The sequence below is a fragment of the Perna viridis genome, chromosome 12 (assembly GCF_037379345.1).
Source record: "Perna viridis isolate PV_CMFRI_1.1 ecotype Kerala chromosome 12, ASM3737934v1, whole genome shotgun sequence".
Lineage (NCBI taxonomy): Eukaryota > Metazoa > Mollusca > Bivalvia > Mytilida > Mytilidae > Perna > Perna viridis.
Window position 1 is genome coordinate 17,151,544 of NC_142456.1, and position 18,576 is coordinate 17,170,119.

An 18,576-nucleotide genomic window follows, 5' to 3' on the forward strand; every position below is an offset into this window, starting at 1 on the left:
AAAGTTCAGTTTGGGAACAGGTTGTTACTTCATTTTTCATGGATGTATCATTCATTTTTATTTATTCTTATTGCCAAGTGTTCTTACCTATTTAATTTATCAACTACATTGATAACAAAATATGTACCCTGTATCTTTATTTCATTTCATTTTAGGAGCCATCTCCTGATGATGTTCACCACACGGTACAGAGAAAGTTACGAGGTAGAAGAAAATGAGCTGGACTCTTGAAAGGAAAGGGGTAGGGGATTGTCCTTTGTGAAATGAAGGGACTTGAATTACAGAGTACAATACTAAAATCAAATAGGAATATATGCAATTGTATTTTGAATTGACGTAACATTTTGTTGATTTAAATCTTATCTGTATACCAGTCTTGTTCTGTTTCATTTTCATTCATTTTGAATAAGTGAAATCATAAATCTGTTAAAGGAGGAACAGGAAATTTTGTTTATAATAAACTCAATTTTTCACAAACTAATGGGTTTCTGAACAGTATCAATGTAAACAGTTATAATTCAATAGAAATAATTTTTATTTATTTATTTTTTTTTTTTTTAGTTTAATTACCTCCCTTTATTATATTAAAATGTAAGATCAAGTTGTGTGACCCAATACCCCATTTCCCACTATAAAACTTTTAATTCTTCAATCTTTATTTTCAGAACCAACTTGAATTCTGTAGGGATGCTGCATTACCCATATTAATTCATTACTTTTTTTAGACAAAATATTTTTGAACTGCCTATCTCCCTTATAAATCTTCATGATGGACTTTTCTTAATACCAAGAAACTGACTTTGATTGACCTGATCATGAACATTTTAGTTTCTGGGAGGATTTGTCTATTAAGTAGGATTCCACCTAAGGATCATGCAAAATGTGATTCATGGGTAAAAAGCCTACAAATTTTTATTTTTGATATTTTGTTTGAAATGTCATAGTAAACAGAAATTAAAATGTGGTTTTTCATATAACCCGTGCTCTTAGGAGATAAAAATTATATAGAACTGTAGATTTCAAAATTAAGGGAGATAACTCTGTAAATGGCACTCAAATACAATAGAATCTACTGGATTTTCAATGTGGATTATCTCCTAAGAGCAGGCAGATTTGAATGAATAATTACACATTTCATAGTATAGACCCATAAAACAACCTAATTACAAAAATTAAAATATGTAACCTTTTTTTGGGTGTATCACATTTTTCAGATTTTGCCTGATTCTTACAAAGACAGCTACTTAAGGTCTCATTTTTGTTTAATTAACCCTGCTTGTATTTATTTTTAATTTCCTTTGTACATTAATGCTTTTACTCTGTTTAAGTTTTTTTTTCTTTTATCGTTCTATTAATTATAGAGAAAATTCTTGAAATTGTCTTATGAATCAAGAGTTTCTTGAGTAGGAGCTTTTTCTCTTACTTTTGTTTTGCTTTCTAAGGGTATTCCATGTTAAACAATCCGTCTTTCATACAAATGCACTATTTTTAAAAAAAAATGGATATACCAATAAACTATTTTTACAATAGCTATTCCTGTCATATTATACTTTTTTTTTGGTTCAAAATGTTGGTGACAATTTGATTTGTGTCACATGCATTACACCATCTAGCAAAAATAAAATTGCTATAAAATTGCTGTGAAAATTTGTGAGTTTATAATACATGTAATGAGGAACCTACCTTTCTGTATACTTTATTGAATACAACCTGGTGGCATTTGATACATCAAAAATGGTAATATTTAGGCTTGGGTTTCATAGAAATCAGATATTCATCTAATCTTTAATTTCAAGTGATTTGATTGCTTGAAATTTGAGAGGAGGAAGCATTTAGAAAAATCTTGATTCGATTTGTTTTTTATGAAATCCAGGCCTGATATAATTGAATGAATCCTTTTGAAAATATTTTTTTTCTTTTTTGTCTATCTTTCAATTTTTCTGTGTGTTCCAGTATTATTTTATTAGCTGTACATTACTTGTTAGAAGAGTGATATTTTAACTTATTTTGGTGCATGTTTTTATTGATTGACCTCTTTGAAGTTGCCTCATTTACCTCAAAATGTAAGATATACATATTCATAGTCATCTTAAATTAGTCTTCATGTGTTTAGATATTTCTTTTTGTTTTTCCCATTGAATGTTCAGACTACTTTTCATAAAACTCAGGCAGGAGGTGTTTCCCATCAAATTTACTTCTATTTTTTTCCCATTGAGTGTTCAGACCCCTCTTCATAAAACTCAGGCAGGAGGTGTTTCCCACCAAATTTACTTCTTATTTTTTCCCCATTGAGTGTTCAGACAACTCTTGATAAAACTCAGATAGGAGATGTTTCCCACCAAATTTACTTTTTTATTTCCTTATTCAGAAACAGTTCAGACTACATGAAAAGTCTTATTTGTCATTTGATTGTTGCACTTTTGAGATATAAATTGTATAGATTGTACATTATTTGGTACTTTGCAAGAGCTATTCTTCATGAAAAGTTTGATTCGAGTGGCAGATAAATGCATGGCTTACTCAAAAATAGATATCTGTATCCAGAAAAGACTAAAGGTTTGTTTGGTTGAGTTTTCTACACCATGAATCACCTCCACAGTTGTCATTGTTGGAATTATATATTTTGAATGGTAGTAAAACCCTTATCTTTCCTCTTTACTTAGCTGTGTTATTTCTGTTCAATCAGGCTAATGGACTTTTACCTATTTTGACACTTTTAAAGATCAAACTGGCCTTATTTTAAATTATGTTATTATTTTGTGTTACAAATTACAATTTTTTTGTTTGTGTCTAAAATCCCATCTATTTGGTTCAAATTCCTCAGCAATGTGTTTTTTTTTTCATATGCATGTGTCCCTAGTGTTTTGTTTTATGAACATTAGATCCACCAAGCCTCGGGTGTATATTGACAGACACAACTTGATGCTCGGACGTTAAACCCCAATAAACAAAACAGACGTGTTCACCCAGCACTGAAAAAAACTGAAACCGTATTGAAACTGATAAAAAGAGGTTTCAGAAGATGTCTGGTTTATTACGGGATACTTTTAGACAGTTTTCGCTGCATTACCTTTCATTGTGAATCTTAGAACCTATTCAAATGCTATATCGAGCGCTGAACAATTTGAAGGCCTGTTATAATCAAAACAATGCTATCTATGTATTATGTTTTACTTATATTATAATTTGAGATATTCTTTTAAGTGTATTTTCAAATAAATGCCATTCATTAGTTGTCATAGTAACATTTATATTTATTTTGCTATGGAAACAGTGTAGTATTAGTAATTTTGATATACATACATAATCGTGTAATAAATTACCAAATAGGTCAGTATCAACGACTTTTGTTTTCCCTCTGCCTATCTGAAAGTTTCAATGGAGTAGGTGGTGGTAGAATTCAAACTTTATGGTGATTTTTTCTGTTTTCTTTGTTCCTTGACTATAAATACCACGTTACTCCTTTTATGGTCTACTTCTATTTAATTAGCTCTAATAAATGAGAGATGTTACTTTTGTCAGACTTCCTGCTAAGAAAATTGTTCTGAACCCAATTGATTTTGGTAAGGTTAATTTTCAGCATAAAGAAGGTTTGAAGACATAAGAATACCTTTATTACTACTCTTTTCCAATCAACCATAGAATGTTTTCCAGAACAAACAAAGGGACACAACACTATTAGGATTCCCATCAACACTACTGTTAACTGGATCTCCATGTTACAATTAAACAGTGAGCAGAAACATAAATAGTTTGGCAGTAATGCGACCAAGGAAATGATGTTAATTTGAGCAAAATTTTGGAGGAAATAATGGCCTTGAACATGCCCCTTAAAATCTCTTGATATGTGTACTAAAGAACAGAAATAATGCACAACTACTTTACTATTTATTTAAACAATTTCACATATTTTTTTTCAAATGATTTGAAATACTACAATATTCTAGCATCTACCGCAGAAATTTCGGTCTAATTTTTTTCACAACGTAAATGTGTCGTTATAGAAAATAAAATCGATCACTAAACTGCTAAAAGACGTTGTTTTTCTTTCTTGGTATGTGGACACATGTTAAATCATTTTTGACTAAGCGAAATAAACGTGGGTGGCGTGTTTCTTGTGTTGAGTATATGATGCTCTTTCAATGCACATATCTATAACGAGTTTTTAGTACCACAAATAGAGGTAATTAGACCCAGAAGTAATAAGCGAGTCTAATATGTGATGAGTGAGTTATTCTCTTTCTATGAACCGTTGAAAAAAAAGAGAAAGAAGAAATGTATTGCCGACAAAGGAACTAAACTAGATGTATTTTTTCCAGTTACAGCTCTTCTGAGGTTAAGGTGTTGATTCTCAAGTCCCCATAACCCAACTCTATCACACATTTGCAATCCCATGTTCTATGGCTAAATTCCCATTCTGCATTTATATCTTAAATCGCCGCACCCGGAATGTTATTCGCAAATCCACCCAAAATAATATGCATGTTACGAAATTACCTTAGTATTAGTATTACTAATATTATTATATTATCAATACTATTATTAATAGATAATAACAGTGCACTGACTCGACCTGAAACTGCTATACAGATGAGGCTTAGAACCACAGGAAAATGCTTGGCTGTACCTCGCATTTCTACTGCTTCATACGGATTTCATATATCAAAATATTTGTCAAGTCAGTTCACTGTTATTTTCTTTATACTAAAACACAATGTTTTACCAAAAAATGCCATTTTAAAGAAGAAAAACAACGTTTTTTTTTCGAAGCGGACGATATTTGGCAATTTCATAACATTGTAACGTTTGTGACGTCACATCAGATAGTTTATTCACTCAGTAATAATAATAAAAAACATAAAACACGGGAGAATAATATGTTATTATTACAAACCTGACAGTACTATTTCTTACCAGAATCAACGTCTTCCGTCTTGGAATGTCCTTAACTACAGTTACGGACATTACATTGACGCTATTGAATGTTTTTTGTCTACTGTAATTTATACCGACTCTTTATCCCCCGTTACAAATGCCCCACTTCTCCATACTCCAGTGCCTTGTACCCCATCAAACGGGACGTTTAGTCAAGTTGCTGAACAACAAAATTGATAAGTCTAGAAAACCACCTAAACCCATCACTTTTAAACGTTGGATCACTGTTTAAGTACCGTTGTGAACTTTGGACCTTAACAATCAAATCAATTACTGACATATTTTGTGTTTTAGATTGGTCCGTGAATAAGAAGTGATGTTAAGAAAAGTGGATGGACAGATTTTGATATTTCTGTTTTACATCTTATTTGCAAGGTGGTGAATATTCCATAAATATAACTTAAATTTCAAAATTAATAAAAAAAAACAAAAACAAAAACAAACAAAAACACGGCGCTTAAATTGAAATCAAAAGAAAAATAGTTACATCTAGTTAGAATAAAACAATATAACAGACCGTTATTTCGTTTTTTTACCACATATTTAATATCTTGATGTTGAATATGGGAAAAATGATATGCGAAAATTTTTACCCAATCATCAGATTTGCACCAGAACAAACAGGTCTCTTCATAAAGCCACGGAAAACCAAATCTATGAGATTACGAGACAAAATATTATCCAAAAAGATTGCCTTAAGATTGGTGGCTTATTCATAGATGATTCAATACTTTACTTACCTAGAAAGTATTGTCAGTACTTCTGGAGGCACAGATGAAGACAATACAACAAATCAAAAGCAAAGCACAAAGGCATTTTCCATGCTTAACACTGTTTTGCCTAAAGTACTAGCACTTTAATATATTTAATACTAACGTCACATTTGTTCTTCTATATGGATCAGAAACCTGGAGGGAAACTGCAACATCTATAAAATCCTTACAAACTTTTGATAACAAATGTATAAAAACATAAGATGGTCTTATAAAATATCCGATATTGAACTATGGAAAAGAAATAAGCAACAGCTAATAACAAAGATGATTAGATCTAGATCATGGTAATGGATTGGACATATACCATGAAAAGACGACAAAAACTTCATTTAGCAAGCTTTGGCCTGTAACCCACAGGGACATCGAAAAAAAGAGGGGGGGGGGGGCTAAAACACCTGGAGTAGAGGACACATGCATGAGATTAATAAAATTAATAAGATATGGAAAGAAGCTACACTAATGATTTAGGCTTAAATAGGGGAACAGGAGAAATATAAAGCTGATGACCATCAACGGGGCGAAAGGTAATAAGTTCTGTCTGTCTTATACCAACTTGAAAACGTACAGTAGAGATGACTTCTTCATATTCAAAGAATTGTCATACTGAAATATCAAACATCAAGATGTTGGCCCTAGAACTATCATCCACTAATTATACTTCTTAAATGAAAACGAATAATATGACAACTTGTACCATGGTCTATAATGATTCATAGCTATTAAGGGTTAGTGTAACTATTGTCTATTCTAGATCAGAACAATTTATGACGACAGTTTTAAGATAGGAAAAATTGCAGAGCACCTATTGATTTAGTTCCCGACAAAGGGACTAAGATCTATTCAAGTCGCTAACATTTAGGTTGGTCAGTTGTTCGTGATCATACGAACAAATAACTGCGGTGAGAGGTTATCGTTCACTGATACAAGTCGTTAAAGGTGTCTAGAACATTTATTAACTTTACCTTGTAAGATTAATGACTGGATCTGATCAAGACCTTGTCTCCCTTGACACAAAAGATCTTGATATCCAAGATAAAGACTTTGATTATTAATTAAAAATGTTCCCATATAGAGTAACACATATGCAGAAGTGTAAATAGTTGAACGATCAGTGAGAAGCGATGCACCTTCCGAAAAGTTGCAGAATAGGGAAGATGGAGAGCAGAGCGTTAGGAGGGTTCAATTTACTCTTTGTCAACTTTATGTTTTTATTTATAGAGTGACGTCGACCGTGATTCTGAACATTCTTTAGCAATCTTAGCAAACAACGTAAGAGACTGCATAAACGTACCAGACTCAGATCTCAGACTAATTTAAAATGCCGGAAAAAAATTGGTCCCAGGGATCCAGATTATGTTCTGTATCGATGGATCTAGTATGTTCTGTAAATAAATGTTGTCCCAGCTGGACTTCTTTTTATTAAAACCACTGATTTACAAAAAAAGACTGTTCTGTGGCACTAAACAGGGTCCATGTACATACAATACAAATATTCGTATATGAACTTAACCCAGTGCCTCGTTTGAAAATAACTGTTTAAACAATCATGAAAGTTTTAGGATGTATTTTATTAAACTGGTATTATTATAAACCTTTGTTAAAAAAAATGAATAATTTACTAGATTATATCAAGAAATACTTATTTACATCAAATATATTGGACAATTAAAAATGCGATAAAACAAATATTTATGGCCTTGCGTAATTGAGCTTTGTATAAAAATGATTTTAATAATAAACAAATAAAATAATATATGTATTCTCTTATAACACTTTTATCGGTATCGTTGTAAAATCTTCTAGACTGATATAATTTTTGTTTGTGCTGTATCGTCATGCCTCGACGATCCGATACCTATTAAGTTTACTGGTTGGTAGCTTCCTTTAGACTTTAAATATAATTTTTTTTCAAACGAATGGAGAGTGGACCAAAAATGTAAACACTCTATATCCGACCGGACCCAGGATTATGTGACAGCGGCTGCATGGTCAATATAAATTTGATCTTGGGTTAAGGGCTTCGTTTCTTCCTTAGAATAACAAAGTATTTACTTGTCAATCAGTTTTCCCTATCAATGTCAGTAATGTTAGATGTAAAAGATATAAAAGATTAATATAAAATTCAAATTTTATACTATTAAACATGAATAGTTTTTTAATCTTGTTCCATGGGAAATACAATGCACATTATTGGATTTCATGAAGCCGTAAGCAGAATCACAACCTTAGACTTATGTGATTGTTGTTGCAATTATTTGAGTTCATACTTTGATAACATTCTGACACCAAGTTCAACAGCACGCGTTAAATTCTCAGCTTTGTCATACATCAATGCGTTTTTATCCAGACAGTCAGTTGAACTGTTTAAAGCGATTCTTCGCGTATACTCGATTTTATTGTACATCTGATCAATATAGATATGTGGTTTGTGGCTAAGAAGTGCAAAAATACTCCCGTGAAGTCTATCCGTTATTACGACCTTTCCCTTCGCGAACATAGATGCAGCACGGGTAAACCTTTCGTTAAAATCAAATACTTCATTTTTGTTTTTAAGCTGTTGCATTACTTTAATTTCTTTGTACATTTTGGGACCGACCAAACAGTCGTACCAATCCATCACTGTGTATGTGATACTACGGACTTCTGCTTTAGCTGTTGTTTGAGTGTAATTAAGAATATTTTGAATTTTCTTATCAACATTTGGATGCTTGATGACTGATTCTTTGTCTTTTCGAAGTAGAAAGAGAAGATCGAAAACTTCTATTTTTGCTTTCTTCGGATCTAATTGTTTTATTGGCCCGATCATAAACGCAATGTCTGGAACAAGGCGATTTTCAATCGAAGGATATAGCTTGGTAGCCTTATTGTAACTGTCTTCCTGACGCCAGCTTAGAACTACTTTTTTCTTGTTCGCCGCCCATCTTTTTTTGATAATATCATTAAGCCTTTTTGAATCAGAAGCTTCGATGTTTTCGTTTCCATAATACAAAGACTGTGGCATGCCAATTACAGTGAAGTTTAACTTAAGCATGGTGTCAATTGAATCAAACCGCTTCCTTTGCATACCCCACAAGTCACCCCAATTTCCACCAGCGTGCCACACACCCAACGATTCTTTTACATATTGCTTAAAGTCACCACATGGTTTGTTTATATTTCGGGCCTGAACAAGCCCACATTCTTTAAAGCTTATGTTATATTTTTCTAATAAAATCATTTCACCATAAGATAATAAATTGTCGCCAATGTTGTCATGGTAAGCCGGGTCAATAAGAATAACATCTTGATGCGTGTCTCCAAATACGTTAGATAAAATAAAAACGATCCTGTTTTGAATAGACAACAAACAACGCTTCCATTTAGCAACAGTGGTGTCAATAACATTTTGATTTAATTTATGTTCCTTCATTGTCATATCTATACGTTTGGCCTGCCTTTGAACACTTGTCATAGTCTTCATAACAACATAGTTCTTCTTTAAAATCTTCACTCCATCTATATTGATACGACCAGTTCCACCATGGATCGTACTAGGGTTTCCTATATTAATACGACCAGTTCCACCATGGATCGTACTAGGGTTTCCTATGTTTGTATTATACATATACATGACGACAAATAAACTATTCAAAAGTATATTCAAGAGCATCAAAAAGCGAGGACGACACAACCAGGATATCTTCTCTCGAATAATCATTATGGTAGCCTTACGAAACAAGCTGGACTACGTCTCCGGTCTATAATAAAATAAAATGTTCAATCATGGGAAGCAGACACGGATACAAACATCCGACTCAGCCAGACATCCATACATCCACAAAGCAACACACACAAACACACACACACTGGTTTTTATAACAAAGAGAGGTACAAGTTCCAGCACCAACGTAAGGAGGTCTATGCTTTCTGGTGGAGATAATGATACATTAAATTGAAATTGTACTAATATGTAGAATTGGGATGTTAAAAAACGATCAATAAAACCTGTATATCGTTTATTTAAATGCTAGCACCTTGCATACAACCAGAGGTACATCCATATAAGAACATTACATCTCGAGGAGGTACTTCCTTATAAGGATATTACCTCGTTTTGCATGCTTGTTTTTTGTTTGATTGTTGGGGTTTAACGTCCGAGCAGCAATATTTCAGCTATATTCAGACGATGAACATGAAATTAATGATAAAATGAACATGAAATGATGATGAAATGAAAAAGGGATGGGACACAAGGACAATGGGGTCGACAAATTTTGATTGCCACTAGAAAAAGGGAGAGGCGGGTAGGGTCGGGCAATTTAGCCTCCTGTGGCGGAGCCCTATGGTTCCTACTCCGGGAGAATACCACAGTAGGGTTCTTTAACGTGCGAGGAACGTGGCATCTTTCCCAACACGGTGCACCACTATGGTTTGCGGTCAGGTTTTCCGTATTACAGCCTGACAACCCCAGCATGTAACACGCCAGGGGTACCCCATTCCACCACCTGGGGCACACATCCCAGTTGCTCTATGGGCAGAGCGCCCTAGCCTCAGGCTAGGGTTCTGAGCACTATTTAGTCGCCTTTTACGACAAGCTTAGCGCTGCTGCAGGCCTATTCTTTTGACACCCGGACCTGCACGGGTCCGTCTTGCATGCAAAACATATTATGTACACTTATGTATCCACTAGAAGAACGCCCTACGGGATACAAAAGCAAAGTGCATGTTTCGCTATGAAATTCAATCTAAATCCAAAATAAGTGCTCTATGACGTTGTGTTATGAAGATTCTGTGAATGTTTAACTAAATTTAATTCAGCTGATTAAAGAAGTACATTTGTGGCAAACAAAAATAGGAAAGGACACCGTGATCACTTTATACTGCTACTTCTCTTCAAATTCCTAAAATGAGATACAATGTCATCTTGATGAGAGAAATATATACTGGGTCCGATTTAGGAAAGCACACTGAGTTGAAATTTAATTTTCGCTCACTTTGAAGCTAGTGAACAAACTTTTTTTGTATATCTTTATTATGGTTAAACCTTCTGTATTGTCAATAAAACTGAAACAAGAGAACATTTTCCTACAATGCACAATAATGTTAAAAGTCCAAAAATGAAGACTCCAAGCTATATACAATCAACTGAAATATAGCAGCTTTATATTAAGATATTACAATATTTCAATACAACTAAAATGATATATCATTAAAGGGTTTTCGTGGATTTTGTAAACCAAGGTATACACACATTTTGAACATTTTCAATTTAGGCGGATGTATAATAGTTGCCAGAAATTAAAGCATTGGAAAAAGATTATGTAGGGGCTCTGAAAAGATAGAATGTCTCGAAATGCAAGATTATGCGAAAACTAATGTTATAATTGCAATATAGATCATTATTTTAAACATTATCACAAGCTTATTCAAATACCTAGGAAGAATGTGTTAAGATTTCATATAGATCTGATAAGCTTTACTCAAGTTATCGTTATTAAACGAAAGATAAGGGACACCACACCAGAATGATACCATTATACCTCTGCAAATTTGTTTTGTAGTCGTATAAACAACCATTTACCTAATAGTGCATCACCAATTGATCAAATGATCAATAAGAAATAATAAGTGTATCATGTAGACATATAAAACTAACGAGCTGTAACTACATGTATTAGCTTTTAAAAGTCATTGATTTGCATTTTAGCAAAAATTTAATTTTGATCATTTCCACTCAACTGCTTAAATACACAGAAGTTTCAACTGTCATAACAATAACCAGCTAAACGTTTAGCGCTAATTAGCACTTGCAGTAACTGAATATACATCAAATGAAAACGATGCAAATACAAAACTACATTTTTGAAAATCTTAATAAGACACCCCACATAGTGAAGTTTTTACTGCAGAATAATGACTAGATTTTGTACAAATGCAATTGGTTTTATCTAAACAGCTTACTTGTTTGGAAGAGGGTTATTTCTACCCATTATAGAATAATAGAATATTAAAATTAATTTAAATCTAATTAAAAAAAATACCTTTTTTATAATCCGAGATGACTTATAATCTAATATAAAATTATATCTACATAAAAGAGTGAAACAGACAAGTTTAAAAGTATGTATTTTAAACAGAGAAATGAGCTCCTGTTATTGTACATTGGATAAGAAAACTCCACTTACAAAAAAAGTAAAAAAAAATGGTTTATTTCGTAACCCAGTCATTATCTACTGTAACATAAAATGAGTCTATGAAACAGTGTATGTCAACAACACCATCAATCTCATAACATAGATTCAATCGTACAAACACAGATTATATTGACACCATACAGAGGTACACACACTGATTATATTGACACCATACAGAGGTACACACACTCATTATATTGACACCATACAGAGGTACACACACTGATTATATTGACACCATACAGAGGTACATACACAAATTATATTGACACCATACAGAGGTACAGACACTGTGCATAATGAATTGTTATACAGGAACAAACACATTATATTGACATCATCAAGAGGTACAAACACAAATTATATTGACATCATATAGAGGTACATACACAGTGTAAATTGACATCATCAAAAGATACAAACACAGATGTTATTGACATCATCAAGAGGTACACACACAGATTATATTGACATCATACAGAGGTACACACACAGATAATATTGACCCCATACAGAGGTACAAGCACACTGATTATATTGTCACTATACAGAGGTACACACAGAGATAATATTAACACCATACAGACGAACACACATAGATAATATGTACATCATACAGAGGTACACACACTGTATATAATGAATTATCATACAGGAACAAACACAGATTATATTGACATCATCAAGAAGTTCAAACACATATTTAACTGACATCACACAGAGGTACCCACACAGTGTATACAAATTGTATTGGCATCATTCAGAGGTACCCACACAGTGTATATTGACATCATTCAGAGGTATCCACACAGTGTATATTGACATCATCAAGAGGTACAAACACATCATATGTTAACATCATTCAGAGGTACCCACACAGATTATATTGACATCATACAGAGGTACACACACAGATAATATTGACCCCATACAGAGGTACCCACACACAGATTATATTGACACCACACAGAGGTACACACAGAGATAATATTGACACCATACAGACGAACACACAAAGATAATATTGACATCATCAAGAGGTACCCACACAGAATATACTGACATCATTTAGAGGTACCCAAACAGTGTATATTGACAACATCAAGAGGTATATGCACAGATCATATTGACATCATTCAGAGGTACACACACACAAAGATTATATTGAAATCATCAAGAGGTACACACACAGTTCATTTTGATATCATCAAGAGGTATACATATAGGTCATAATGAAATCATCTGATTCCAATGTCATTGCAAAATCTCCATTTATAACAAGAAATAAGGTATAATATTACCACAACAACATAAAAATCAAGGCCCATTACAATCTTTGATAAATGCAAATGTACAAATATGCACATGCATACAGAAAACTAGCATAAACCCAGACAAAATGACTGATTGACTAGTATATTATTGAAATGAATTAATTTTCCTTAAAAGGAGAAATTTATCACTTGGTTAAATGAAACAGGGGGATTTTAAAATTGATTTAAATATAATAAAAACAAATGAAAGCTTGTTTAAAATCTTAGGGCTTGCAATATACCTAAAAGAAGGAGTGAAGCAAACAAGTCTAACAGCATGTATATTGGATTAATAATATTCCTTATCATTGGGGAACATATATATTCGTCCCTATGCATATAATTGATCTTTGAGATAAACACCTGCTGTTGTACATTGACAAGGACAAATCCATGCAAACAGACAAAAAAGTATGGACTATTCAAATTGAAATTGTTTGAAACATATTCATTATCTGCTGCAACACAAATTATCAACATCATCATCATCAATCAAAACACAAAGATTCAGAGTTACACACACAGATAATATTGACGCCATACAGAGGTACACACAGAGATTATATTGACATCATAAAGAGGTACACACAGTGTGTATAACGAAACATCCTACATGGTTACACACACTGATTATATTGACATCATTCAGAGGTACAAAGCTCCATTTACTTAGTAAGTGGACACATACATTACAATATATTCAAAAACTAATGGTTGTGACAAAGTTTAGTGACTTTCTTCTTCTCTAATGTGATCCAATTATGTACTGTGTTTTTTGTATCTTCCAATTTAGGTTCAACAGAGTTAAATTTTGCTCAATTGCCTTAACACACTCCTGCATTCTAAGTTCTCTCTTAAAAGCTATGTTTGATTTAAAAAGTCTTTTAAGAAGAGCACTTTGTTGATCTGTGAGGCATTGAACCTTTCCTGAAATATTTTGAACACAAGATGATCAAGCATGTTTTATTTATGTAAAGTATAAATGAATTCTAGTAACTAAGGATATTTCAAAATTTTTGAAATTACAATGGCCGTATATAATAGCCGCTGTCACCATAATTAATATACTCATTATTTAAAGTATAGTTGGAATAGGGTAACATAGTATGATAGTTGGAGACATCAACAACATTTCCTATAGAGGAACATCACATAACCAGCACAATCAACAACCACCATATTATTACAGGCTACTGAGTTGGAACACACCCATATACAAATGCACCAGGTTAACTTGACATCATTGAGATGGTAAATCTATATGGGCCCTGCTGTGTGCCTTACCTGCATTAGGTTGAACCCTATATTTTGTAGACCAATATAGAAACAATATTCAATAGATAGCGCTAGAAACATGTACAAAAGGCAGGAAAATACTTAGAATTTGACATGGAAGTTAAAGTTAAAGGTCAACATATATCAGTTTAGATGACACTGAAATGAACCACTTGATATAAGCTCTCTAGACAAATGTCCTGTTGAGCTAAACAGTCTCTCTCAAAAAGTTACAGCTGAGAAAAATGTAACAAAATCTCTCACATTTGACTAAAAAGGTTGAAAAACACATCAAGGACAACAGACCTTAAATCGCATCCCATGATATGGCACCCCATAATGAATTTACATAAAAAAAAATCTATGAAAATGTTACAAAAAATATTTTCCCCACTTGCCCGGCCAACCATTCTAAAAGCCAATCTGGGCTGGCCAAAGAAGCTATGCATTTTAAATAAGAAGTAAGACAAAAACTTTGACACCTTGGTGATCTCAAACCTCTATATACCTGCAGATTTGTTTGGCTGTTCAGTTCTCTTTGTTTTTGGACCTGCTCTTGGAGGAGCTGTAAAAGTAAACATGAACCAAACTTCATACACTTCATGTTAAATATAAATTAACTAGAGGATCCAATCTTACTCAATTTTACATCTTGTGGCAGCTGAAAAAAATAATCTGTGAGTGACACCTACATTGATACATATATACCCTGTATTATAATGTTCCACTAGATTGTCCTCGAAAATTGTCCAACCAATCCAAAAAATTTGTTATTGTTAATCCAAAAGTGAAAAAACTTCACATCTTAAGGAAAATTTTAACCTTAAAAAATTGATTAAAAATTATCCTAAAATTCCAAATATATTCATTAAATTCTCTTAGATATGTATGATATTCAATGACAAATTTTCAATTTTGAGTTTTCCTTTGACTCATATAAAGCAAATTTAAAACATTTCCTTAAAGAAAACACACTGGTACCTAAAATGTTTTATTCATCTAATATATGTTCTGGCTATCTTTTAGAAACAATATTCAATTTCAAATATTCAAGACTACCAGAATAGAATAAACATGAATTGTTTTTGTATTGGCACTCAGTATAACAGTACACTGTGTTTCGTTAAAAGTGATGTTTAAAGTAGTTTATTGATGGGCATTAAAAAGGTAGCATAACATTGTACACAAAACTGATTAAACCCTGCCTTTTTGATTTAGGACCACACCAAGCTATCTAGATCACATGATTTCTTTATTTTCTTAGATATCGTTTATCACTCCTGTTATTCTTAAAGTATTCCTCAGCCTTGTAGATTAACAAAAATCATTTAATCCTGTATATCAAAGACCAATAAGACAAACAGTTGACATATTATTGATTATACATATTTGATTAACTAAGTTAAACTGATTAATATGAGTTGTTGGTAACATGAGAAATGCCTTTAGAATGCATTTTAGAAACACCTATCAAACAAAAAAACCCAAAAAAATTGAGCTGCAGCCTTTGTTGTGCTAGGTGTAATCCCACTCAAGTTGATATCAGACAGCATCAAAAATTGCTTACTATGTATGCCCAATCTATATAAGGTTTCACACCAAATTTGAAACCAATCCATTCTCTGTAAGCAAATATTTATACAAAAGTTGGCATATCATTCCATATATTGAAAAATTGCACATTCCCACGAAATAGGAAGTTGATATCGTACAACATCAAAAATTACTTACAACGTATGTCCCATCTACATAAAGCCACACAACAAAGTTGAAATCAATCCATCTGTAAGGAGCCCATATAATTGTGATAGAATTAGAACACACAGACAAGGTGAGTCTAATATTCTATCCACTCTTTGAATAGGGGTAAAACTTCAGATGTAAATACAAATACTATATTACCCCTGCCAATTAATACAAATATACATACCAGCTTTCATTGGTAATTTACTCTTCTTTGCTTTAGGAGCTGTAAATAGAAAAAAACCAAACTGATAGTAAATAATAATAATGCTTTTAGACCTCATTGACTCCTTTTTCTAAAACTAATAGCAAATGATATTCAGAACTTATTCTGAATAAACTCTAATAGTAGGTTCTGTAAAAAAAGGATACCCAACACATTCCCATTAAACTTTAGCTGTGATTACAGAAGTTATTAAGTTTATAATCTATGTATCCTATTATGATGGCAACTGACCGTCTAATGATGGACAACAATATTGCCATAAATCAGCAATATTGGTCAGTTTTAAAAGAAAATTTAGCTGAAAGCCTCATTTGACAAAAGTCTTTATAAAAGATGTTTTAAAAAAATTCAGACGAAAGAACAACATTAGTTCACGTGGACAAAAGAAAAAAAAAAGAAATATTCTCATGGCATACTCTCCCATATTATGAACAGCTAGAGCAAATTTTCAATCCCAAGTGCACATATTTTCCATTTTCTTACATGAAATTTCCTCCTCTTCCTCCTCATCATCACCTTCAACATCATTTCCTTCTTTATCAACATCCTCATCAGAATCCTCTTCTTCACTGCTAATCTGACTACCCGTAGTTTAAGTATTGGTTTCAATATATTGAACGTATCATAACATCTAACTATTAAATACTATGAGAACAAGTCACAAGCCAAAATCTGAATGTGGTAAGGTTTAAGTTTTAAGCATACGTAAGTGACGTTGACTGACAATATTTAAGTTTGCAACAAATTCTTATACAATTTTCTGCATTTATCCTTTATAATTCACTGATAAGTAGCCAGACAGATTGATATAAACATAACAGAAACTTTTTTTGCAAAAAACTGTGGGAGATTTACAATTATAGAGAGTGGTCTGTATTATACAGGGACAATTTTAGAATGCCAGCAAAAAAGGAAAAATCAGCAAAATTTGAAGTAAATAAACAGTAAAATCCAGTTGTGAAAACGAAATGCAGAATTCCACTAAACAGTGAAAGAAAATCATCTGTATATATTATTCAAGCCACTCCAACTTAATATTCTTGGGAATTTTTGCTTCAAATAATGTTTTAAGCAATGATTTTATTCTCTAATATATGACCTTTGTAAAGGGATGATAAAACTTTAGGAAGGAAGGCAATTTTAAAATGAAAATTTTGATTATCTTAGACTAAATAGAGGATTGATAACTTTCAAAAGGATTTAAGATTTTGTCACTTAAAGTAGATGCTCTTATGAGCCTGAGCTGTTCATCTGGGACTGCATGGCCTCAGAACACTTATTTGGACATTTGAATTTCCAAGGGTTTCAAAATAAACTAGATGTACATGTATCTACCTTTGAAATCAAATGTTTGGCATGTTTTTTTTTTCTATTTCACTTAATAGATAATTTTTAAATTGAAAATCATTGACTAAGAAAGCTGTTGGAGCTCATATTGGACCATTTGTTTGAGCCAAAACTTCATTTTTAATTGCATTTATGTGTAAATTAGCATATTTGCATCTTTTTACTTGTCAGATCATTCAACTTGGAAAATTTAAGAACCTTAGTGAGCACATACTTCCCTTTATAAATGTTTAAATGTAAGACAGGCTGTGAAAGATTTGCTTTACAAATATATAAGTAGTAAAAATATACCTTCATCCAGAGAAATTTCATCTAATGGTTTGCCCGAGTAATTGCTGATAGTTCCCTTGTCAAAAGCACTCAGCAGACGACCCATTCTTGCGATCTGTATAGTCTCCTGTGGGAGTCTGTAGAAAGATCTGTGAATTTCAATGCCATGAAGTTAGCCATTGCTTCCAAATCGCTTTTCTTTAAGTTCAAGATCTGTGAAACTGTGGCAACATGTTTGCGTAGCTTTGTGTTGGTGATATTTTCTGGTTGAGACAAAGATGCATCCTTTGAAAATTTTCTTAGGACATCACAGCTTCTTATTGAATTCATGGACTCATGTGATCTTGCAAATAGATATGAATTATCTTTGTTTATTCCTGCTTCATTTCTCCACTTTAGTAGAAAACCAATACAACTCTGTAGAGAAGGAGTAATTAAAACAGGTACTGTTCGACCTTTCTTCCCACGAATTTCTACTCTCTCAAATGTAGAACATAACATTTATTCAACTGGGCTGA

General features: G+C 32.6%; 2 protein-coding genes across 4 annotated transcripts in view; one reads left to right on the top strand and one right to left on the bottom strand.

The window, feature by feature from the left end:
* Window positions 1–3,337, top strand: part of LOC148601488 (uncharacterized) — a 52,062-nt gene extending 48,725 nt beyond the window's left edge. For all 3 annotated transcript variants that reach the window (XM_088554736.1, XM_088554738.1, XM_088554737.1), the window contains one exon: window positions 156–3,337. In XM_088554736.1, coding sequence (XP_088410862.1) covers window positions 156–218 — 63 coding nt within the window. In that variant the 3' untranslated portion in view covers window positions 219–3,337. The remainder of the gene's footprint in view (window positions 1–155) is intronic.
* Window positions 3,338–10,646: 7,309 nt separating this feature from the next.
* Window positions 10,647–18,292, bottom strand: LOC148601489 (uncharacterized). The gene is made up of 4 exons (XM_088555056.1): window positions 18,080–18,292; window positions 16,403–16,441; window positions 14,981–15,037; window positions 10,647–14,124 (listed from the first exon to the last, which is right to left on the bottom strand). Exons 1-4 carry the CDS (start codon window positions 18,162–18,164, stop codon window positions 13,943–13,945), a joined length of 363 nt encoding a protein of 120 aa, XP_088411182.1. The 5' UTR covers window positions 18,165–18,292; the 3' UTR covers window positions 10,647–13,942.
* Between the last annotated feature and the right edge of the window lie 284 nt (window positions 18,293–18,576).

Coding starts and splice junctions, on each gene's coding strand:
- LOC148601489 (XM_088555056.1), bottom strand. CDS start 18,164: ATGGGTCGTCTGCTGAGTGCTTTTGACAAGGGAACTATCAGCAATTAC. Junction 16,442..18,079: donor TGAAATTTCTCTGGATGAAG/GTATATTTTTAC, acceptor TTCTATTTACAG/CTCCTAAAGCAAAGAAGAGT. Junction 15,038..16,402: donor TAAATTACCAATGAAAGCTG/GTATGTATATTT, acceptor TTACTTTTACAG/CTCCTCCAAGAGCAGGTCCA.